Below are 26,028 nucleotides of genomic sequence, written 5' to 3'. Positions count from 1 at the left end.
ACTGGACGGTTATCCATCCATTTTACTGCAGAAATGGCTCCTTTTGTCTCAAACTGGAATTCTCCTCGTTCCAATTTTACGTTTTCCTTCATAAATTTGGATAAATACTATAGCTTTGAGGAAAAAATCACAAAATGTCACGCTAACAGCACTGACAGGCTCCTCCACAGAGCAACACTCAGCTATATAATGCCTCTGCGCGAAGGTACAGCAAAAACGGCGGGAACTTCCGATTGGAAGTAATACCCTATACTCTTCACGAGGTGGTAGCACCTTACAGAGGTGGAACTGTGAATCCCACGGGAATAGGAGCGAGTTCATTGTAGTGGGAAGCATGTTTCCCACGGTTCACAAAAGGGTTAAGTTGCGGCTGTAGCGATAGGAAGGGCATCTGACTGCAAAGTCAAAATATTGAAAACCTCACATCTCGTACAGTAGGATAAACGGTAGGCAAGATTGAGTTCAGTCGACGGAAAAATGGTTGTGTGTGTGTGTGTGTGTGTGTGTGTGTGTGTGTGTGTGTGTGTGTGTGTGTGTGTACTACATCCAAACAGTGCCGAGATTCTTCCACTTAGCGAACGGAGTTGTGGAGGACAGTGTTGCCTGCTACTAGGTGAACGTAATAGTTGAATTAAATTCGCTGTAATGAAGCTAAATGAAGGAAGTTAAATAATATCACCGAAAACAGTTGAGCAATACAGAACCACGATCTTTTCCAAATACCCCGTGACAGAACCTCTTTTCCGAAATAAAGGGTCTCGTGCTCATACACACTAGTGGTTAGTGCGAGTAATCGTAAAAGATATAACCAGAGAGAAACCCAGTTTAACAGAAATGAAGTTGTGATGACGCATTTATTGCATAACTTTTTCATTTATATCTTTTCCTCATTGCCACTAAATCCATTTTATCTTAATTCATTTCATTTGAGTGAATTAAATTGTTGTTAAATTACGGCAATGGAAGCCATTTGGATCACGCATCTTCCAGATAATAAAACGACGTATCACCGCCCCCCTTCTCACCCTTTCTCGTGGGCCAGTAGCTGTCAGTATACTGGACGAATAGCTGTAAATCTTCTTCTAGCAGCCACACCCAAATGTAAAAAAAGCTGTAAAAATTACAATGTACCAACGGTGAAAACTTGTGCAGAAGCTCGTATGTTGACTGCAATAACGTATTGGAGTAACGTGGATAATCTGTGACAGATTCAGATGTATACTTCGTGAAAGAGCTGCACATAGAAATCTGACTGCAACCTGATGAACTGTGCGTTATGAACTGCAGCGATCCGTAAGTTGGACATCGGAGTAGGGCAACGTCCCAGGGCGGGTGGCGTGATCACGTGACCGGAGTAACGGCTCCTACCACCTGGCGGCCTTCGAACCAAATGTCGAGGTCGTCGCCAGAGGCCGTGCTCCGCCAAATGCAAAGTGCAGCGTCTGCTCCGTGATAGGGTCCATCAGCTCTTTCATCTTCTTCTGACACTACTTCTTACAAAACACACAAGTAGACGATGAGCGTGTCTACCGTGCCAGTCAAAACGAGAGATCTGCGGTATGCACTTGTCTCCATCTGCTGGGATTCAAAGGCATACGCTAGACATTTCCAAGCCTGGCGCTCTCCTGCGTGTTTTGTAGTCATCCATGCACCTTCGAAATATCTGCCTTCTGTCTTTTTTTTACGTCTTGTCTGCCAACAAGAAACTTCGTTGGTCCGCTGACCATTTCATGCCGTGCCCACAACCTCCCTTTCAGTTTCATTGTGTTCACGCTTACCTCTTTCACTCCTGTCTGGTCCAACATCCCTTCGTTTCTTTTCTGCCTGTCTTTGTCAGTAATTCCCAAGAGGCACACCTCTATGACTTGCAGAGCAACCCTCAGTTTTCGGATGGTTTCCGCAGAAAGTACATGACTCACACTGTCGTATGTCTGAAGCAGGAATACACGCTGATAGTAAAATTTCATATTCTGATACATCGGAAACTTGTTTCGAAACACTTATTTAGTTGGAAAAAACTTTTCAGGTCGTTTTTACTCTTCTCTTAAATTTCTAACTCTAGAGATTGTAACTGTCTTAGACTGTCCTAAATATTAAAAATTCACCCAGCGGTCTTGTACTTCGTTGTTAATTTACATTGTGTCAAATTCATTGATTGGTCGTTGAAATTTATCTGTATGGAGGGACATACAACAGTCATCCACAAAACAGATATGGTTAGGGTTTGTTTCGCCAACGCGTATTCCTTCATTTTGTCCGTTTAAATGTCTGAATTTTCTCTAGGGCTACTGGGCGTAGTTCAGGCTATATGGAATCTCCTCCTCTGACTCCTTTCAGTTCCAAATCTCTTACTATTCTGGCGCCACTCAATGGAAGCTGTAGCATCATAAACGTTTTCTTCACTATAACAACTTAGTGTCTGATGTACTTACATCTTTGCAACATTATTCGTGGCTGTTGCAATTTTTTGACAAGGTTCTCATTATTTGAAGCATTAGAGGTCTGTATTCCAGAGTCTACAGTTCCGAATCTCTTTGCGACGGACGGTGTGTGTGTGTGTGTGTGTGTGTGTGTGTGTGTGTGTGTGTGTGTATTTCCTGTTCTATTCTATGTACCTGGGGTTTCCTGTATACACTGTCACTCAACCACAGTCCGGTTGAGATCTAGGCAGCGAGTGCTCAAAACAGAAAAACTACTCTTAGCACCTGAAGAAGACAATTTGTGCAATAATTCAAACACCAAGTCGGCTCTATACACGGAAATACACCATTAAACATACAGAGTGATCCCAAACCACATTTCATATAACATTCTCATTTGTGTTTCGCTGTGTTTTGTTTCGAAACAGACTTTTCCATTCCTTCAGGGTATGTAGTAGTGTGAATAAGCTTACTAACAAAGAGTTCGCCAATATGAAACTCCTGTGTGGGTTCACTGAATGCAATGGAAGACCGGCACGATGACGGTACGCTGTTCCCTCAGCGGCGGGAATATAGTATCATATACAGTACTTTCACCTCGGTCTGAGGTTATGTTACTCCGCTTTTGTTATTCGTTTTACTGACTGCACATTACAGGCCTCTTCACCAATGTGAAGGCATTTTGAACCAAACAGAGGTAATAAACCGAATAAATTGTAATTGTACGACGCTGAGTCAAACGAAAATCTTAAATATTTTTTAAATATTATTTATTGTGCAGAAGTGTTACAAAGCTGTATCCCTTTTCAACATAATCTCCCCCACGCTCAATGCAAGTCCTCCAGCGCTTACAAAGTGCATAAATTCCTTGAGAAAAAAATTCTTTTGGTTGTGCGCGCAACCACTCACGCACTGCGTGGCGTATCTCTTCATCAGAACGGAACTCCTTTCCTCCCATTGCGTCTTTGAGTGGTACAAACATATGAAAATCACTTGGTGATGAGTAATGGCGCCATTCCTTGCTCGCTCTCTTAGTTTCCGGTTGGTGGAACTGAACCCAGGTTTCGTCCCCAGTAACGATTCTTGCAAGGAAGCCATCACCTTCTTGTTCAAAGCGCCGAAGTAGTTCTTCACAAGCATCAGCACGTCGTTCTCTCATTTCAGGAGTCAGCTGCCATAGCACCCATCTTGCAGAGACTTAGTGAAACTGGAGCACATCATGCACAATGTGGTGTGCTGACCCATGACTAATCTGTCAACATGCTGCAGTGTCATTTAATGTCACTTGGCAGTTTTCCTTCACTATGGCTTCAACTGCTGCAATGTTCTGTGGAATCACAACTCGTTGTCTGCCCTGGACGAGGAGCATCTTCCACTGAAGTCACACCATTTGCCAATTTCCTACTCCATTCGTAGACTTGCTGCTGCGACCAAACATGCATCACCGTACTGAACCTTCATTTGTCAATGAATTCCAATAGATTTCACGCCTTCACTACGCAAAAACCGAATAACAGAACGCTGTTCTTCCCTGGTGCAAGTCGCAAGTGAGACGGCCATCTTTGTACTGATACTGCGACGGTATGTGTGCATCTGCACTATGCTGCCACCTAGAGCCCATTCTGCACGCTGTTTGTAGCACGCTTACCAACTTACAGGATAACGGCGCGAAATTTCGGTTTGTTATTACAAATTTAAGGTTTTAATTTCACTCACCTCGTATTATTACTCTGTAATGTGCCTTCTGGTACAAAGTGCCCCTTATTCCAAAATACTCAGAAAATATCAGCGAACAATCGTCTGAAATTCACTCAGCATATTGTATCAATACGTTGTATCTCAAGGCTATTAAGAGATGTTGTCTAAATTGGGTCATAACTTCCGAAAAATTTATTAATCTTCAGCTGAGTCTTGATAATATAAGGAGTGATCAAAAAGTTTCCGTAAGTCTAGAATCGGTGTGTCAATCAGGTAAAATCGCTTTGAGCATTGAGGCTATCATTCCAACGACGCACTGGGTTGAATATAACCGTTTGGTGAAACAGCGGGTACTACTGCACGAAGTAGTCGGTAACTGCCTGCTACAAATCCGCGTCCGACAGGATTCGTCGACTCTTCAAGGCCTCTAACGGGCCGAAGGTGTGATGATCGCGTGGGGAGAGAGCAGGACTACAGGTCGGGTTCCAGAATGTCCCCCACTTGAGTTGACGTAACTCCTGCGTTATTATATTTGCGATATGGGGACGTGCGTTACCACGAAGCAGCAACATCCCTTGTCGCAATATTTCACAACGGTGCTTTTGAACAGACTTCCTGCCCCCATACACATTCTTCTTTACCAGATGGATGTCAATCGGTGTTCGTCCTCCGGTAGCCGAGGATAACAGCCCGTTGGTCCTGTTTGGACACGTTTGATAATAACTTTGCCATAGTTCACGTATCCACGTTTATTGTACACACGCGGAAAAACAGAAAAAGCCACACTAATCCGTTGCCTACATGTCGGTGCTTATATACCCTATCAGAGTTAAGCTACGCTGCAGCAGCACCCTGAGACTGAAACTTTTTGATTTCTCCTGATACGAAACCACCATGAACATTTTATTATATCAGAATCGGTTTCATCGGAAAGAACATAAACTGGTTATACTGCCAATGTTGTTGTTGTTGTTGTTGTTGTTGTTGTTGTTGTTGTTATTGTGAGGGGGGGAGGAAGAGAACCCCTTCCTTTAGTCAAGTTTCGTCTCTCCCCAATTTAATTAAGTACGTACCTCCTCATTAGTTATTTAACTTACCTACATAATTTTAAACATTTGCTTGTAGCACCTCTTTTCGAAGGTTTCTATTCTCTCCTTGTGTGAGTTGCTTATTGTCCACCTTTCACTTCGATACAAGGCTACACTCCAGACAAATACCTGTAGGAAAAATTCTTCGTAACACTCAAAATTTACACTTGATGTTAAGGAAATTCCTCTTGTACAGAAATGCTTCTCTCGCTATTGCCAATCTGTATTTTATATCGTTTGTACTTAGGCCGTTATGTTATTTTCCTGTCCAAATAGCAAACTCATCTACTACTTTCATTGCCTCATCGCCTCATTTGCCGATCTAATTCCTTCAGCAGCACCTGATTAAATTCCGCTACATTCCTTTACACTTGCTTTCCTTTTGTTGTTAATAATCTCATCTCTTTTCAAGACTTCACCCATTCCGTTCAACTGCTCTTATGCTCCTTCCTCTACAGGTTTTTTAAATTCCCTTTTCAGATTTTTCTTTGGTTTCCATTGCAGTTAGCTTAGTGTACAAATTGAATAACATCGGGGGTAGGCTGCATCCCCCGTTTAATCAGCTTAAAAAAGGAAGGAAGAAAACCCGAAAAGTTACTATTACTGAGTCAGCATAGTTGCGTCTCAGAATTGGGTAGTTAAAATGTGGAAAGAGAGGCTAAAACAAAAGAAAAAAATCGCACTGCATGATTGTTTCCTAATAACGTCTCGAGGATGATAAACTCTCCGAACACACAGATTCTGTTCTGACAATTGCTGCGAAAGAATACACGCGAGGTGTGTCAGATCGACTATACAGTTGAGTCTTCGTACTTTGAGGAGAGAAAATGGCTTCCACTACAAGCTTCCCACTCTTACAGAGTATATGAAACATTTTAAATTTGTCGTCACTTAAACAAAAAGGTCGATTTGTACCTTATGATTCTACGTAACCTTTTCAAAATTCGTTGCTTGTCGTCCCAGTGTATCCCCACACGCAGGGGAGTCGCAACTCTTAAATGTCAATGCTTTAGGTGACTTGTGGACTTGTGCCGTCAGATGTAACTGATAACTTCGCAGATACTCCAGAATCCGTGGCGCAGTATTGTTTTATCTTAGGTTATGTCACTCTTTTGTTAAGTACGCACTTATCGTGCTACCCAGGCCGATGTTTTAAAGTACATCGCTGTCTGCTAGATCGGGAAGGTTTGTGACACTTAAATGACGCAATTACGATTTCGAGAATTAACCTTTGTAATTTGACAGGCTGAGAGAAAGTAATTGTTTTGCACTTCGTCTACAGGAGCAAGAAATGTTATTAGAACGGAGACAAATGATTTTGGTGACGCGCGCGACGAGTGTTAACCATTTCTGCTCGTCACTTACGATCTCTGTTCCCGTAAATGGCGACATGACTGTCCGTTCACGGGCAACGCTATCCAATATCAGTCCCGGCTTGTTTTTGGTAGGTGCTGCACTTGCCGGTTTGTTGCGTCGACGAGACAGTACATTGGCAACAAACAGAACCAAAGTATGCTATCATCATTTCGGCGTCAAACATGCGCGTATTTAATGCAATGAGTGAAAAGCAGTTCTTGCAGCTGAAATAGTTTGTAGTTTTGAGCATGCAATAAAAGACGTTACATGATTATTCATCATTCTCGTTCTTCGACTGAAAGTAAGAGTAGCTTTTATTTTTTAGTGACGCTACTTCCGTTCTGTTTTTCGGTGCTCGTGTTGCAGCACCGCGTCTGAAGCTCGTAAACCATTGTTTCCTGTACAAGGCACCATTAGTTTGATTGTTTTACGTTCTCGTTGTTTATGGGTGAAAACTTTAGGGTGAACACACTGCGACTGAAAATACGAACAGTATTTTTTTACTTCCCGTCGTAGTTTGTTGTCGCTCTAAAATTTCTTGATTAGTTTCCAACACAGTCGTCAATTTGAAACCATTAGCTATAATTAGTCAAAATATAAATTGAAAATCGTTAAAAATCTTACTGCGGTGCAGTTCACTGTGGTAATTACGGATGTATCCTTATCTTAATCATAATGAATCATTGTGAAGTAATGTAGTAGAACAATTCATATTTCCATCTTTCATATATTTGGGTTCATGAGTTGCTCCACACACTGCCAATGGCAACAGACTGTAGGTTGATGTATATGTCAAATATATAGAAGTTCTCGCTGTGTACTCATGCGCTATCGTAATAGTATTGCGCCAGTGTTTCATGTAGTACTTCTGTACACATCTGCCCCATATTATAACTTATATTCTAGGAGCTAATGTTGTTAACTGAAACAATAAATATCATCCGCCCTTATTGATCTTGAATAATTGTAATGAACACTTGACATCGTACTTAACGTAACTATATACACAGATTCCAGATTATGGGCAGTTTTTTTATTTTTATTTAGAAACTTGCAGCTTACTAAATGCAAATGTACTTAACGTTTACACACGTCACCAGACTAAAAATTACTTTCTTGTATGTGAATTCATCTACACTCCTGGAAATTGAAATAAGAACACCGTGAATTCATTGTCCCAGGAAGGGGAAACTTTGACACATTCCTGGGGTCAGATACATCACATGATCACACTGACAGAACCACAGGCACATAGACACAGGCAACAGAGCATGCACAATGTCGGCACTAGTACAGTGTATATCCACCTTTCGCAGCAATGCAGGCTGCTATTCTCCCATGGAAACGATCGTAGAGATGCTGGATGTAGTCCTGTGGAACGGCTTGCCATGCCATTTCCACCTGGCGCCTCAGTTGGACCAGCGTTCGTGCTGGTCGTGCAGACCGCGTGAGACGACGCTTCATTCAGTCCCAAACATGCTCAATGGGGAACAGATCCGGAGATCTTGCTGGCCAGGGTAGTTGACTTACACCTTCTAGAGCACGTTGGGTGGCACGGGATACATGCGGACGTGCATTGTCCTGTTGGAACAGCAAGTTCCCTTGCCGGTCTAGGAATGGTAGAACGATGGGTTCGATGACGGTTTGGATGTACCGTGCACTATTCAGTGTCCCCTCGGCGATCACCAGTGGTGTACGGCCAGTGTAGGAGATCGCTCCCCACACCATGATGCCGGGTGTTGGCCCTGTGTGCCTCGGTCGTATGCAGTCCTGATTGTGGCGCTCACCTGCACGGCGCCAAACACGCATACGACCATCATTGGCACCAAGGCAGAAGCGAGTCTCATCGCTGAAGACGACACGTCTCCATTCGTCCCTCCATTCACGCCTGTCGCGACACCACTGGAGGCGGGCTGCACGGTGTTGGGGTGTGAGCGGAAGACGGCCTAACGGTGTGCGGGACCGTAGCCCAGCTTCATGGAGACGGTTGCGAATGGTCCTCGCCGATACCCCAGGAGCAACAGTGTCCCTAATTTGCTGGGAAGTGGCGGTGCGGTCCGCTACGGCACTGCGTAGGATCCTACGGTCTTGGCGTGCATCCGTGCGTCGCCGCGGCCGGTCCCAGGTCGACGGGCACGTGCACCTTCCGCCGACCACTGGCGACAACATCGATGTACTGTGGAGACCTCACGCCCCACGTGTTGAGCAATTCGGCGGTACGTCCACCCGGCCTCCCGCATGCCCACTATACGCCCTCGCTCGAAGTCCGTCAGCTGCACATACGGTTCACGTCCACGCTGTCGCGGCATGCTACCAGTGTTAAAGACTGCGATGGAGCTCCGGATGCCACGGCAAACTGGCTGACACTGACGGCGGCGGTGCACAAATGCTGCGCAGCTAGCGCCATTCGACGGCCAACACCGCGGTTCCTGGTGTGTCCGCTGTGCCGTGCGTGTGATCATTGCTTGTACAGCCCTCTCGCAGTGTCCGGAGCAAGTATGGTGGGTCTGACACACCGGTGTCAACGTGTTCTTTTTTCCATTTCCAGGAGTGTATAAACGTTCCGTGTGAGCTAAATTGGTAATGCGAAATTATTCCAAATAGCTGATACGTTGTGGAGATGACTCCTGGAACGTATGGCTGACAATCCAACCAGTTAGATGGAAGGGAAATAAACAAAAAAGGTTTTTTTCGATGGTACGAGATTAGGGTATAGCAGTGCTTAAGACGTTGTTGTTGTTGTTGTTGTTGTTGTCAGTCCAGAGACTGATTGCTGCAGCTCTCCATGCTCCTCTATCCTGTGCAAGCTTCTTCCACACAAAGTACAGGGTTGTTACAAATGATTGAAGCGATTTCACAGCTCTACAATAACTTTATTATTTGAGATATTTTCACAATGCTTTGCACACACATACAAAAACTGAAAAAGTTGTTTTAGGCATTCACAAATGTTCGATATGTGCCCCTTTAGTGATTCGGCAGACATCAAGCCGATAATCAAGTTCTTCCCACACTCGGCGCTGCATGTCCCCATCAATGAGTTCGAAAGCATCGTTGATGCGAGTTCGCAGTTCTGGCACGTTTCTTGGTAGAGGAGGTTTAAACACTGAATCTTTCACATAACCCCACAGAAAGAAATCGCATGGGGTTAAGTCGGGAGAGCGTGGAGGCCATGACATGAATTGCTGATCATGATCTCCACCACGACCGATCCATCGGTTTTCCAATCTCCTGTTTAAGAAATGCCGAACATCATGATGGAAGTGCGGTGGAGCACCATCCTGCTGAGAGATGAAGTCGGCGCTGTCGGTCTCCAGTTGTGGCATGAGCCAATTTTCCAGCATGTCCAGATACACGTGTCCTGTAACCTTTTTTTTCACAGAAGAAAAAGGGGCCGTAAACTTTAAACCGTGAGATTGCACAAAACACGTTAACTTTTGGTGAATTGCGAATTTGCTGCACGAATGCGTGAGGATTCTCTACCACCCAGATTCGCACATTGTCTGTTCACTTCACCATTAAGAAAAAATGTTGCTTCATCACTGAAAACAAGTTTCACACTGAACGCATCCTCTTCCATGAGCTGTTGCAACCGCGCCGAAAATTCAAAGCGTTTGACTTTGTCATCGGGTGTCAGGGCTTGTAGCAATTGTAAACGGTAAGGCTTCTGCTTTAGCCTTTTCCGTAAGACTTTCCAAACCATCGGCTGTGGTACGTTAGCTCCCTGCTTGCTTTATTCGTCGACTTCTGCGGGCTACGCGTGAAACTTGCCCGCACGCGTTCAACCGTTTCTTCGCTCACTGCAGGCCGACCCGTTGATTTCCCCTTACAGAGGCATCCAGAAGCTTTAAACTGCGCATACCATCGCCGAATGGAGTTAGCAGTTGGTGGATCTTTGTTGAACTTCGTCCTGAAGTGTCGTTGCACTGTTATGACTGACTGATGTGAGTGCATTTCAAGCACGACATACGCTTTCTCGGCTCCTGTCGCCATTTTGTCTCACTGCGCTCTCGAGCGTTCTGGCGGCAGAAACCTGAAGTGCGGCTTCAGCCGAACAAAACTGAGTTTTTCTACGTATCTGTAGTGTGTCGTGACCATATGTCAATGAATGGAGCTACAGTGAATTTATGAAATCGCTTCAATCATTTGTAATAGCACTGTAACTACTGCAGCCTACATCCTTCTCAATCTCCTTAGTGTTTTTATCTCCTGGTCTCCCTCTACGATTTTTAACTTCCATGCTGCTCTCCGGTACTAAATTGGTGATCTCTCGATGTCCTACGAACCGATCCCTCCTTCTAGTCAAGTTGTGCCACAAATTTCTATTCTCCCCAGTTCTATTCAGTACCTCCTCATTAGTTACGTGATCAATCCATCTAATCTTCAACATTATTCTGTAGCACCATATTTCGAAAGCTTCTAAAGTATTTATCGTCCGTGTTTCACTTCCATACATGGCTACACCCTATACAGATACTTTCAGAAATAGACTTCCTGACACTTTAATATATACTTGATGCGAACAAATTTCTCTTCTTACGAAACGCTTTCCTTGCCACTGCCAGTCTACATTTTATATCCTCTCTACTTCGACCATCATCAGTTATTTTGCTCCCCAAATAGCAAATCTCCTTTACTACTTTGTGTCTCATTTCCTAATCTAATTCCCTTAGCATCACCCGATTTAATTCGACTACATTCCTTTATCCTCGTTTTGCTTTTGTTGATCATCATCTTATACCCTCCTTTAAAGACACTGTCTTAACCGTTCAACTGCTCTTCCAGGTCCTTTGCTGTCTCTGACAGAATTACAATGTAATCGGCAAACCTCAGAGTTTTCATTTATTCTCCATGGGTTTTAATTCCTACTCTGGATTTTTCTTTTGTTTCTTTTACTGCTTGCTCAATATACTGATCGAGTAACACGGGGGATAAGCTACAGCCCTGTCTCACTCCCTTCCCAACCACTGCTTCCGTTTCATGCCCCTCGACTCTTACAACTGCCATCTGGTTTCTGTGCAAATTGTAAATAGCCTTTCGCTCCCTGTATTTGACCCCTGCCACCTTCAGAATTTGAAAGAGATTATTCCAGTCAACATTGTCAAAAGCTTTCTCTAAGTCTAAAAGTGCTAGGCACGTAGATGTGCCTTTCCTTAATCTATCTTCTAAGATTAGTCGTAGGATCAGTTTTGCCTCAAGTGTTCAAACATTTCTACGGAATCCAAACCGATCTTCGACGTGGTCGGCTGTTACCTGTTTTTCCATTCATCTGTAAAGAATTCGTGTTGGTATTTTGCAGCCGTGGTTTAGTATTAAACTGATAGTTCGGTAGTTTTCACATCAGTCAACACCAAGACACTTAGCTGGCGCAAAGATTCAATCCTCGTTGGTGACTCAGATATTCTTACAGTGGAGGAGGAAAACATAGTAACAGAAACCTCCAAAAGTATGTGACTTAACACAACGAACTCTTCAGGTACGAAGTCAAGAATTGTACTTAAAATGCCGACAGTTAAACAAGTAATGTGTACTCCGATCAAATGTGGCGGGAGAAGTGTGGCAGATATCTGATTGGGGACAAAATCCAGTGGGTTCTGTAAGCTGAGTATGCCGCTTTTCCGCTTGTTACGAATAACTGGTGAGGAAGCACTGAATAGAACAGACGAAGAAAGAAATCTGTGGCACGGCTTAACTATAAGAGGGGCCTCAAGTAATCATTTTGGTACTGGAAGTAAATGCGGGAGTTAAAAATGATAGAGGCAGGCCAAGGATTGAATACAGATTGGAATGGGCATAGGTTGTAGTAGTTACGCGGAAATGAAGACCTTTGCACGGAATATTCCAGCATGAAGAGGTATAGGAAAACTAGTCTTCGGACTAAACCACAACAAAGACATTTATACACTTTCGGTTATGAAAACAAAATATAACGAATATTACGTGTAAGTGAAGTGGGTTTTGACAATAACAAAAATAATTTCCAAATTAAATATTAACCAGATGGTTTGTACTTAGTAGGTGACTGAATCAGAACTAAATTTAAGTCTGCATTAAATACCTTCAAAATATACAGCGATCCTTTTCACGATAACTGAAGAACGTCATTACGTTCCCCTATTTACAGTAGATGATTTGCTGTTGCTCTTCCTCCTCCTCCTCCTCCTCCTCCTCATCATCATCATCATCATCATCATCATCATCTTCCATTCAACATCACCATCATCGTCGTCCATTCATCATCGACTTAAAGCTAGAGGCCTCTTCCAAATTCCTCGATGGGTTACGACCTTCAGCTATTCGAATCAGTTTCCAAGCAGTTTATGTCGTCACTCCGTCTTCCATTAAGTCGTCCGCTAGATCTCTTCTCGCCACTAGGAATCAACCCAAAACCTCCTTCGTCCACCTCCCAACATTTCATCTTGCTATATTCCCAACCCATCTTCGTTTGTTCCTGTCTTCTCTTGTCCATTTGTTTTTCTGACCTTTCGCGTGTTCAGCGCACACATTTTATTGCTAGTTCGTCATCCATCAACGTTTGAACCGAACATTTTGCACATTTAACGTCCATTTTTATCTTCCATCAATTGGTGCTGACAGTGTACGGTGCATATAGACTTTCCGTTGGTGGCACATTGCAGCGTTCAATTTCCCAAATTAACATCATATACACGTAGGAATAACAAACGAGTAAAAAGCAATTTTTTTTACCTTCAGATTGAGCTGCACAGGGCTTGTGAAGTACTGGAAGTTGGAAAAATTTCTGAATAGATACGGTGCTTCGGGACACACACACACACACACACACACACACACTCTGCTGCGGGACACACAAACCCTTATTGTGGTTTTTGTTTATGGCGTCGATCGCGTTTGAGTCATGGAGCTGAAAGGATGTAAAATGCGAGGAGGAAAATGTGCAGTGTAGGGGAAACAAGCATCAAGGAAAATTTTCCTGCGCCTGATGTTACTTCCTGCTATAAAGTCACTGAGTGGGGAAAATTGCAGTAAAGCGACTCACTTCTGCGAAGTGCCGCGGCTCTGGCGGCGTTTCCTACGTGCTTGCGGGCTGCCTTGCGCAAGTTTGACGGGCGTTGCAGCAGTTACCTTGAGACATGTGCCTGGCGTCACAGGGTCGAATCCAGAGTCCCGCGTATCTCGGCAGCCAGCTACAACTATGGGGATCATCCTGCCTAAAAAGTGTTGTCGAACATATAACTTTAGAGTCTACTTTAGAGTCTACACCTCTGCATTTACCAGGTGTACCGGTATGAAATTAGCGTTTTTTTTGTGAAAATGAAACACTAATTTTGAATTGAAAAGTAAAAACATTTTATTCAAAGTACTGGCCATTGCTTTCTATACATTTTGACCACCTTTCTGGCAATTTGCGGACACCACGCCAATAGGAATGTTCGTCTTTTGAAGCAAACCAATCAGACACCCAATTTTCGACTTCTTCGTAGGAATCGAAGTGTTCCTCAGCCAATGCGTGTCCCATTGAAGAAGACAAGTGGTAGTCTGAAGGGGCCAAGTCCGGTGAATACGGCGGATGGGGTAGCAGCTCCCAGCCAAGTGTTTAGATTGTATCCTGAACCAGTTTTGCTTTGTGTGCAGGTGCATTTTCGTGTAAAACAATTACTTTGCCATGTCTTCTGGCCCACTCTGGTCTTTTTTCGATCAATGAATAGTTCAAATTAATCATTTTTTGTCTGTAGCACTTAGTATTCACAGTTTCACCGGGTTTTAGAAGCTCATGATACACCACGCTTTTCTGATCCCACCAAACACAGAGCATTGTCTTCTTGCCGAATCTATCTGGTTTCGCAGTCGATGTTTATGGTTGCCCCGGATTAACCCATGATTTTTCCCGTTAAGTATTCTTAAAATAAATCCATTTTCATCGCCAGTAACAATTCGATGCTAAATTGATTTTCTTTCATTTCTTCGAAGCAAAATTTGACAAACGGATTTTCGGTTTTCCATCTGTCTTTCATTCAATTCATGTGGCACCCATTTTCCACACTTTTGAATCTTTCCCATAGCTTTGAAACGGTCAGAAATTGTTTGTTGTGCAACATTTAGTATTGCTGCCAATTGCTTCTGACTCAAAGTATTATCTTCATCCAATATTGAATGCAATTCGGCGTCTTCGAACCTTTTTGGTGATCTTCCACGTTCTTCATTTCTTACATCAAAATCATTTCTGAACCATTGAAACCAACTTTTGCATGTTGTTTCTGATAGAGCACGATCACCATGTGCCTCGACAAGCATTCGATACGACTCTGCAGCACTTTTTTTCAAATGAAAGCAAAAAAATTAATCCTTTCCGCAAATCATCACTTTCTGGTACAAAATTCGACATTGTTAACACGATGAAAACATATGATGTTGTTTGTGCCTTAACTTGATGTATACTAAATATCTTTGACAGATGTCATACCAACCAAACAAAAAAAATTAAGGCTCGTTCACAACAAAAGTTCCCTATCGACACATTTGTATCTTGACGCTCATTTCATACCGTACACCTGGTATAGTTAAGTTTTTGGCAGAGGGTGCATAGAACCACTTTCAGACCTTCTCGAAGGTTCCAATCTCGAGTACCGTATTTTACGAACTATGACGCACTTTTTTCTTCGAAAAATTGCCACAAAAATTCAGGTGCGTCTTGCCCTCGAAATGAATATAAGAAGTCCGAAACTGATATAAAAAGTCAGTGTTTCATTTAAAATTCCCACCTGTCTTAAAAATGACCATATATTTGATGAGGGGGGAAATCTATCTCTAATTGGCAATATTGGATTCAACTGGTAGCAGCAGTGCACCGATGCGACGAAAGGGATTGACAAGCTTGCTAACATTGTCTCCCTCCCACCTCACCAACACAAACCTAGAACACTGTCTAACCTATGACGTGTCATCGTAATCTATGGTGCCAGTGGACGTGAATTGAATGTGATCTGTATTATGGGTAATAGTAAAATTATTTGTTAGTACATAGTTCCGTAACAGAAAAAAACAGGCATTCACATGGTGCGGGCTATAAATTGAAAGTAATAGCATTTGCAGAACAAAGTGGAAACAGAGCAGCTGAGTGGAATTTCGGTCCTCCACCAACACAAAAATCATCCGCGATTAGCGGGCTGGTAAAGAAAAACTGGAAAAAATGAGGGAGACTGAATGTGCAAATAGAAGACTGAATCCAAAATGTCCATAACTAGAAGATGTATTGAATTGGATTCAAGGACACTGTCAAAATGGCATCGGAATTAATACAAAAAAGATTCAAATACACACCTGTAAGTTAGCGTTACAGTGGAACTTAAGACTTGAAGGGTGGAGTTGCTTGGTGCTACTTGTTTATGAAGCGTGATGAACTTTGCGGGCGAACCAAAATATTTCGGAAAATAAGAGTATGAAGAGAGAATATCTTTCCATCGCTTTATCATTCAACATCGAAAGAAAATCAGTTTGGAACTAAGTCAAACAGCGAATATGGACAGAACTCCTCTGTTTGAAGAGCCAAGTAACAGAACTGTTGCAATGAAAGGTGCTACAACTGTAGCTATTAAAACAAAGGGACATGAAGAAACGCTCTACAGTATTGTCCTATCATATTCTGCTGACGATTCTAAACTTAATCCAGTGATAATTTTCAAGCTCAAAACAATGCCAGAATCTTCTGGAATACCGCCAGCTGGCGGTGTTCACGTACATGACATAGGTTGGATAGAGGAGGCTGGTATGAAATTATGGATTAATGGAGTATGAGCGAGAAGGAAGGGAGTTTTATTGAAGAAGAGTTTTCTTCTTGTTCTAGATCGCTTTATTAGTCATTTGAAAAACTCTGTGAAAGAGAAATTGAGACAGGGAAATACAGAGCTTGCTGTTATACCGGTAGTACTTAGTTCACAATTGCAATCTCTTCATGTCTCGATAAATAGATCATTTAAAGTGTATATGAGAGAGGAATGGAACGAATGGACGATGGATGAAAACATGAATTCACTCCGAAGGGAACTTTAAAACTACCTACAAACAAGTGTGTCAATAGATAATACTCGTGGTGTAGTTAGAGAAGACATCGTTGTTAACGCTCGCGATGGCAGTGAAGACCATCTTATATACGACGACGACGACGACGAAGAAGAAGAAAACGATTTTCATGAATTTTAAAGGTCAGTTCGGTTTTATTTTATAGACTAAGTACATTTTTAAGTCTGGCTTTACAATCTAATGACAGAAGTGGTAAAAATGTTATTTTTGAAACATTGCTTAAAACTATGGTACGTCTTATAGTCCGTAATATATGGAAGCACGAACGAAAAATGAGCTCTAAATCTTAGCGTACAAGCTCTAATTTCCCCTATTTTTGTCACTTTTCTCTATTTGGGTGGGAGTTCTCAAAATATTTCCACGTTCGGACCAGAAAGTTGGAGGTTAAAAATTTCGTGAAAAGATCGTCACAACGAAAAAGCCTTTTTTTTAATGGCTGCCACTCGTACTACCTAATCACATGCATTAAACACTCTCACCTACTCCGCGACATCACAGAGCGAGCTGTTTCAATGTCTTCTATCAGTCCTGTCTGTTAAGGCTCCCATACCGCGCAGCGATACTCTAGAAAAGGACAGGTAATCTAGTATAGGCTGCCAGGATTCCGCTTGTACTGAAAAGTTTGTCCCCATGTCTCGGCGTTAACAGGAGACTAACGACTGCTGTAAGACGTAAAAAGCTCATGGCGATAAATGCAAAGTTTACCGAGTTCTACTCAATCTCTTGCCGTTATTTATCGGGAAGAACACTGAAAATAAAACACAGAAAACTGTTATAAAATCAAATAAACATTAGATACACTGTCGGACAGCTATCTAACATTACGCTGATTAAGATTTTAAATGACTAGACGCTAACGGTTTTGAACAAGCTACTAAAAAGATTGGAAATTAACTTAATAGCTCTCTATGTTAATAACAGGATAAATGTGCGCCCCACGTACTTAACAGTGAATTGTGTTGCTTCCGCATATTTATAAAGTCTTCTTTACTCTGTAGGAGAATCTCAAAGTATTTTAATCTGAAATGTGTAATGGGAAACGTTCATTGTGGTTTCTGTAACCATTACTTAATCTTTTTATAGCCACGACAGCACAGAATTGAAATAGATAAGCTTGTAGGCGGTAAAACAAATATACAGTTTAATATCCGCATTTTTTTCCACGCCTTGACACCGTAGAAACTGCTACCCATACCTGGAAATATAAATAAAGTGATCTCGTAATTTAAGCCAAGAGTAACTATCCGCTTTATGTCTGTGAAGTAATTTGAGGGGCCTGTTGTAGTCACGTAGTTTTCCATTGATGCAAATAATTACACATCCAAACGACGAACATCATTGTTGGGCGTAGTCGTGAAATGTGGCTGTTCCCTTGCCGCCCCCCCCCCCCCCATCCCCCCTCCACGTAAACACCCTCGCACTTGGTCGCCTGATCTAGCGTCTCCTGACTCTTTTCTTTGGGAGTACATTAAGGACCGTTATACATACCCCTACTGCGGCGAAAAATGCTGAAACAGCTCTCTGAGAACGCATTGAAAGTTGTTGCTGTATGAAGTATAGAAACGAACTTTACTACCGCTTCGATGTGTGTTGTGTGACCAGAGGGGACTCTAAGAACATTTGTAGGATGCAGAATGCAATCTTGGTGAGTTTACAGCTCTATTCATGCTTCCATCATGTTTGTACAAGTATTACTTCGGGAAATACAGCGCTTCAACAACTAATTGATTATATATAATTCTTTACTTCACTACTTCATCGTATAACGTACTGTGATATACTTACGTTTGCAGCTCTCTTAATACACTCACCATTTTTCCAAGCTAGATGCCACTACAGCTGAGTCTTCATTTGGCTTTGTTGCGAGGGATAGCCATCTCTGTTCTGTGGTCTAGTTGGCAAACTAAACCAAAAGCCTACTGAATAAAAGTGCTTGTTCGTGTGACAACCACCACTGAAATACGTCAAGCGTATCTCGTTCTTAAGGACACACATCTTTTCTTACTTCTGAGTCTCTGGATTGTGTAACAGGAAGAGCGCAAAGAGGGTTCTGTTCTGTTCATACTGTTTAGCAGAAATGCTGGTTTAGTCCTTGGACGTACGTAGCTAACGCACAGATTCTTTGAAACTACTGTAGAGATTACGAGATAATGTCACACACTCAGCCTATATTGCACTGTCCCTAAGGTTTTCTCCCAAAAATCAGTGCGCTTGTTTCATTTCATAATTCAAGCGATTTAGCACAATCTCCTTCCACAGCAACAGGGATTTTTTTCAGTTTCGTTGAAAGATGATCATTGCTGTTGACATTATTACCGTCAACAAAGTGAGTAGGATATTAATGTTAGAGAAAAGTTGATGAATTAGAAGGACTTGTAATTACACATCTGCAATCCGATTGTGTATTTCGGAATGATTTTAGCCATGGAACATTGCAATCAGAAGTTAGGTGCAACTTAAATATAGATACTTTCTGGGAGATTAAAGCTATGTGCCGGGTTGGGACTTGAACCCTGGACTGGACTTTTGCCTTTCGCGGACAAATGCTCTACCGACTATTTTTGATCTCATTTTGTTCGTTATTGTTCATTGCATATGTGTGGGGGCGGACGTCTCATGACACCCGTTCATCGTCGATCCGTTCTGTGTTTTTTGTTTTTATTATTATTGTTACAGAGGGCAGCTAACCCTCCGACCGAACACGCTGAGCCACCGTGCCGGCACCGACTGAACGTCCAAGCACGACTCACGACCCCTCGCACAGCTTAACTTGTGCCAGTAACTCATCTCTTGCCTTCCAAACTTCACAGAGGTTCTCCCGCATGCCTTGCGGGACCAGCACTCCTGGAAGAAAGAATATTTTCGAGACATGCCTTAGCCATTTTTCACTCTTCAGTGCGAATTAATGCACACGGGGTTCCGCTGCAGACTACCCTTACGAATTCCCGTGTTAATCACGGACGAGCTGTACACATTAAATGCTTGATGTCTTCCCCGACGGTGATGGTAGGGTAACTGTTTCTGTCACAGGGCCAAAATACTGCTATAGTAGTTCAAAGAGCTTGGTAGTGGACTGACGTTGGTGTCTTGTCCATCGAATACGCCTGATGTGCACCCGATGAACACAATGTGGGATGGTGTTGGGCATCAACTCTGCGTTCACAAACTACCCACATGTAATTGATGAGAATTTTGTGATCTGTGTGTAGAAATCTGGAGCAACACACCTACGGAAACCTACAGAGGACTTGGCGAATCCTCGCCACGCGGATAGCTGCTGAGTTGCATTCCGAAGGTGGACCAACACGCTATTAAGTTCTTGGTCATAATGTTCGACCATTACTGCATGTTCGTCACCTATGTACCGGATACCTGGCCTTCCGTTTACCAGTTTACCTATCGTTTCCAGTCAATATTTTCAAGTTTAGTTATTACCAAGATATCTAGCAAGTATGCAGAGATTGAAATAGCTTTTTGGTAAGCTAAGCGTGGAGCAAAAATCTTGTCGAGTACGCGAGAAAATTCTGGTCCTACATAAAATGGATAAGCAGGTTTCAGGCATCTATCCAGTCACTCGTTGACCAGTATAATATTGCTGTAGAAGGTAGCAAAAGAAAAGCCGAAGTTTTAAATTTCGCTTTTAAGAAATTGTTCACGCAAGAGAATCGTGCAAACATACCGTCGTTTGACCAGCTCATAGACACCACCAGTAGAAGGACATGATACTAGGAATCCCTGGTGTAGAGAACGAATTGAATGTGGTGCGGACGCAGAGAACAGTTTAATCGTTATAATGCTGAAACTGTACTTATCTGACGTCCGAAAGGGCATGGCAGTTGGCTTTCGTGCCAAGGGTTGAAGCATTACCGAAAAGGGTAAGGTGGAAACTGTTCGCGTGCTCCTGTGGTTAGAGTATACCGTGCATGGCAAAAGCGTGCCAACCAAAACCAGGACCAAGGCAATTGTAATGTGCCACGGTCCATACACTGAGGTGACAAGTCATAGTACAGCGGTAAGCACATATATAGATTGGCTAGCGTTGCTGCCTCTGGATCACTGGGTCCCAGGTTCGATTCGCAGCTGTATTGGGGATTTTTAGATTGGACTGTGTGAAAGGATTGGACTGTGTGAAAGGATTGGACTGTGTGAAAGGATTGGACTGTGTGAAAGGATTGGACTGTGTGAAAGGATTGGACTGTGTGAAAGGATTGGACTGTGTGAAAGGATTGGACTGTGTGAAAGGATTGGACTGTGTGAAAGGATTGGACTGTGTGAAAGGATTGGGAATTAGTATGGGCGCTGATGACCATGCAGTTCAGCGCACAACAAACCAAACATCAATGTATACAGATGACGGTAGTATTGCGTGCATGAGGTAAAAATGGGCAGTGCACTGGTGGAGTTGTCATTTGTACTCGGGTGATTCATGCGAAAAGGTTCCAGATGTGATCATGGGCACGCAACGGGAATTAAGATTTTGAACGCTTAATGTTAGTTGGAGCTAGGCGCACCCACATCACCTGACACGAGTCCCATCAAACATTAATGGAACATAATCGAGAGGTCACTTCATGCACAAAATTCTGCGCTGGTAAGACTTGTGCAATTATGGACGGCCATAGAGGCAGCATGGGTCAATATTTCGCGGTGGACTTCCAACAAGTTGCTGCATTACGCTGAGCAAAGCGAGGTCCGACACGATATTAGGAGGTATCCCATGACTTTAGCCACTTCATTGTAGGTGACAGGTTTGAACAACGGCTGCGGATATGTGTACAGGCTAATAGATAGTCAACTGTTGAACAATTGACTGCCCAGGTGAGCAAAGGGGCTACCAAAAGTGACTCGTCGACAACCTTGCATCGAACGTTGCTGCATATGGCCATACGCAGCAGGCGTCTGGTTAATGCACCAGCGCTGACTGCTGTTCATCGGCGACGAAGACTGGAATATGCGCGCCAATATCGCAGATCGATCTCCTCTGAGTGGCGACTGGTAAATGGATATGAGCGTTTGGCGTCATTGTACGGGGCAGGTCTGGCCGCCTCGGTGCAGGTCTTATTACATTCGACGCCATATTGGGTGACCTGCGCGCCGGATGAGGATTAAATGATAACACAACACTCAGTCCCTGAGGGGAGAAAATCCCCGACCCAGCCGGGAATCGAACCCGGGCCCGTAGGACGGCAATCCGTCACGCCGACCACCCAACTATCGGGGCAGACAGTGGCTACTGGTGGCCTTCACAGATGAATCAAGGTTTATGGTGCGTCGGACAGACGGTCATTTGCGTGTAAGACGTGAACGTTTGAAAGCAAACACCCTGCAGCAGTCGTAAGAATGGTCCAGGCCGTAGGAGAGAGCGGTATGGTCTGGGGAGTGTTTTCGCGACATTCCGTGGGTGGTCTGTGATTCTGGAAGGCGCAGTGAATCAGCAAAAATGTCCAACTATCCTTGGGGACCTCTTCCATGCCTACATGCCGTTTGTTTTTCTTAAGAACGATGGCATTTACCAGCAGAACAATACAAAGTGTCACCCAGCTCGCAGTGCGTGCGTGGTTCGAAGATCACGAGGAGTCGTTTACCGTACTCCCCTGGCCATCAACCCCCTCCCCCTACCCTTCCCAGATTTCAATCCAGTCGAGAATATTTTGGACCATCTCGATGGGTCCTCAACCGAGGAACCTTGCGCAGCTAGCCACGGCATTGGAAAACGGCATGGCTGCACATCCCTGTCGGTAACTCACTGACTCTTTTCCTGCACGTCTTACAGCAGTCCGTGCTCCAAAAGATCGTGATTCAGGCTTTTGACAGGTTGTCACAATGTGACTAAACAGTACATAATATGTGAGGAGATGCCGTGTAGGGTGGTCTCGACCTTCAATGGCAAGCTTGTACAGAAGCCTGCTATTCATCAGCCGACACGAGAGGGTCTGCAGATCTGCTTAGCCGTGGCGTGCGTGTTCCAAAATAACCGCCGAGGTGCGTGCGTGCGGCCTCTCACGTGCGACAGGACGGCGGGCGGCACAGCCGTGAGCTGCCGCTTTCCAGCAATAGCATCCAGGTCACGTGACGCCGTCTTTCCGCACGTACACGACGCACGAACGCGCCGCTGTCGTATCAAAGAGCGAGGGCGATCGTGACGACAGCACACTGTGCGACCGGATCCGCGACTGCATGTCACAGTGATCAGTCTGCAGTAACTGACAGGAACTCTTGCAGTGGAAACTAAGTTCTACCTGGAGTGCCCCAAGCAAGTGCTATAGGCCCCTCAGCTGATGTTAATTCAGGAGACATGAGCAGCCGTCTCCAATTGTTTGCAGATTATGCTGTCGTTTATCGTCTAATTAAGGCAACTGATTATCAGAACCAGTACAAAATGATTTAGACAAGATGTGTGTACGGTACGAAAAAATGGTGGTAGTCTATAAACAATAAAGGTCCTTCACATGAGCAAACTTCAGTTAAATTTAGGTAGCTTTTCTTCTTCATCTTTCCCACAGTTAGGCCTAGGACCTGTTCGGGTCTCACTATCTCTTCCTCGGTCTTCCCACGCTCATTCTTCCTGGTTTGCAATCCATTGCTAGTTTAGGACGTCTTTGTAGTGACATACAAAGTGCGATTTCTCTACATTTTTCTTTGTCTTGGCATTGCCTTTTGGGTTATTGGTTGGATTCTTAATTCTTCCCTTTTCACTTAGTTTCTAATTTTGTCTTCCCTAGTGCAGCCCTACCTGCCATAAATCTTTCTCAGCGTCCAACTTTCCGCCCCGTGTAGTGAAGTGGGAACTTCCATGACTTTATCAAATTTCAGTTGTCTCTTCCCTTGTTTTAACCTTAAGTGTTCTCCATACTATATCACATATAAGCTTATGGTATATGCAGATCTTGATCATTTGATATGCCACATCCTAAATAATTGAAATGAGCGACCTGTTCTATCAGTTCATTCTTGAGGACTGTTTTTGTTCATACCAGTTGAATACCTAAAAAGGGCATGACTATAGTTTTGATACATACACTCAAATTGTAGCACGCGCTTAGCACATTTGGTGTATTGATGCTATCTGTAATTTATCTTCGCTGTCAACAACTTAAATTGGAACTATCAAGTAGAAAATGTTGTGGAGAAGGCGAAACAAAGGCTGCCTTTTATTGAGAAAACATTTGGAAATCGACTAAATGCACCGCCTCAGCTTGTCCATCTTCTTGAGTATGGTTGCGCGGCATGGGAATTTTACCAGATAAGATCGAAAGAAGACGTCGAATTAGCTCATAGAAGCGTAGTTCGTTTTGTAACATCGCGAAATAGGGAGACAGCGCCACGAATACGATGAAACAGATGTGTTGCAATCATAAAAAACTGGTTCGCGCTGTGCCTAGATCTTTTTCACTGTCACATATATTCTGCTCCGAATGTGAAAACGTTTGACTCCTGCCTACAATAACGTGAGAGTTCTATTGTGAACGTTCTGCCAAGCACTTAAGTGTGAATTAGGGAGTAAAAAATCATGTAGCTGTAGAGCAGACACGCACTTTGAGTGATCGTACATTAGACGAAACATCCCACAGATATTCAGTATTGTCTTTTTCATTATTTTCCGGAGATTAGTACTCTACTTCTAGTCGCGACCTCCCCTACAAAAGGTATGGTCTACGTGTTTGACGCTGATGTGGCCACTGATAATTTCCTTTTTATATCGGACTCTCCCTCCGGACGAGGTGTTGCATTTATTGTTGGAAGTGACATAATCGTCAATCCATTAGACCCACTTACATTAGATGAAAACAGTGATTACGTAGAGTAAGCTATCTTCACATGTCACAATCTTTTGGCTTATCAGTGCATATCATAATATTTAACCATTGCACAAAGAGAGCATTTCGCCTTTGTAACAGCTTCAACCTCTATAATCCATGAAGTGTCTCTTCTCGCTCTCTGGTCAGGATTGCCCGTTTCGCGCTACACATTGGACCTGGATTACCTGATGAAGTACGAAATTATCTGGTCATGGTGCCGTTGGAATGATGCTGATCCTTCACTCTGTGGTCTCTGAAGTAGTTAACAGTGAAAAAGCCTGTAACATGCAATCCCCAAAACGTATAACATACAATACAGGGTAACGCAGTAACCCTCAGAAACAAAAGTACCTTGGCGTAGGTGCCGTAACGACAGGAATGGCTTGCAAGCAGCCACCAACCTCGAGCTCTTGACGTAACACCTTGATTAGTCCCGATCCCTGTCACTCTGGATTCCGTGAAGCAGCCTCCCCCCCGCTTCCCCCCCCCCCCCCCCCTACACCCACCCAAGAACGTAGCAGAGAGCAGTCACAGACTTTTCACGCACGTGAAAACGCTGCGAAGTGAGTGATGCGCAAAATAATTATAAATTCATAATGACCGTAACCAAGAGGTTATTGGGGGTAGTAACGGAGCAACAATAATATAGGTGTATTCAAAAGAAAAGCCACTATCCAGTTTATTATTAATCTACTCAGTCAGATGGTACAAAATTTGGGTCGCCCCAAGCTCGAATGAAAAATTGTCTCAAGGGTCTTAAGACAAGGAACCATACGAACTTCCTAATCAAGAGACAGCTGTAAATAGACATTGACTCATAACTAATGGAGGAAAAATCGTGGCTGAGTTAAAGGAACCAGGGCAGTTTAGTAGCTGTTAACATCACGACATACTGTCTCTCACGTTTAATTCGTCAAATGAGTGATCACTTAGGTCTGACAGAATAAGGAAAAGAAAGTCAGAAAGATTAACACCACTTAGCTGGACTAGGTTCCCACTTTTCCCGTACTACAGTTAACTTCGGCCACGTTATCTAATCTGAAACGCATCTGTTTTCCTTTCGATGTGCAGCCAGTCCGCCGCATTGCGCAGTTCTTACTACGGCATTCTCGCTGGTCACAGCAGCAGACGACTGGATGCAGTTGCAACTCTCGTCCTCACCTCACCCGCCGGTAGAGGATGCAGTCTGCCTCCGTCGTCCACCAAAGACTCCAGAAAAAGTCGACCCAGGCCCGAGCGCACAGTGTGCGTCCTCTACCGAATCCAAACACGAAAAGCTCTTACTCGGAATGACGAAGTAGTATGAAAATTGCCGGTTTCTGAGACTATCATATTGACAAGTGGAAATGAAAAAAAACTGGCCATGTGAATATCTACACTTTATATATAGCGGGAATCGAGAAACTCGACGATTATTGCGTGTTATCCACATTGAATTCCCGGGACCAGTATCTTGTCTGTATCAAAGGATTAAGAGAATGTTTTAATTCTTCTGCTTCGTTAGGACTCTTCAGGATCACGTGTGGATAGTTTTGCACGTCGTCTTTCTTCCCAATATCTCTTCATTCTCTCGCTTCTTCTTTCTTCTTCTGTTAAGAAAACTTTTAT

General features: G+C 43.5%; 1 protein-coding gene across 1 annotated transcript in view; it reads right to left on the bottom strand.

Moving 5' to 3' along the window:
- The window catches only part of LOC124796112 (uncharacterized protein DDB_G0290685-like), a 198,590-nt gene that overhangs the window by 158,725 nt on the left and 13,837 nt on the right, over nt 1-26,028 (bottom strand). The window contains exon 2 of the mRNA XM_047260201.1: nt 13,581-13,752. Coding sequence (XP_047116157.1) covers nt 13,581-13,752 — 172 coding nt within the window. The remainder of the gene's footprint in view (nt 1-13,580; nt 13,753-26,028) is intronic.

This window comes from Schistocerca piceifrons, chromosome 4, assembly GCF_021461385.2.
Source record: "Schistocerca piceifrons isolate TAMUIC-IGC-003096 chromosome 4, iqSchPice1.1, whole genome shotgun sequence".
NCBI lineage: Eukaryota > Metazoa > Arthropoda > Insecta > Orthoptera > Acrididae > Schistocerca > Schistocerca piceifrons.
This window is presented reverse-complemented; position numbering and strand designations above follow the sequence as displayed.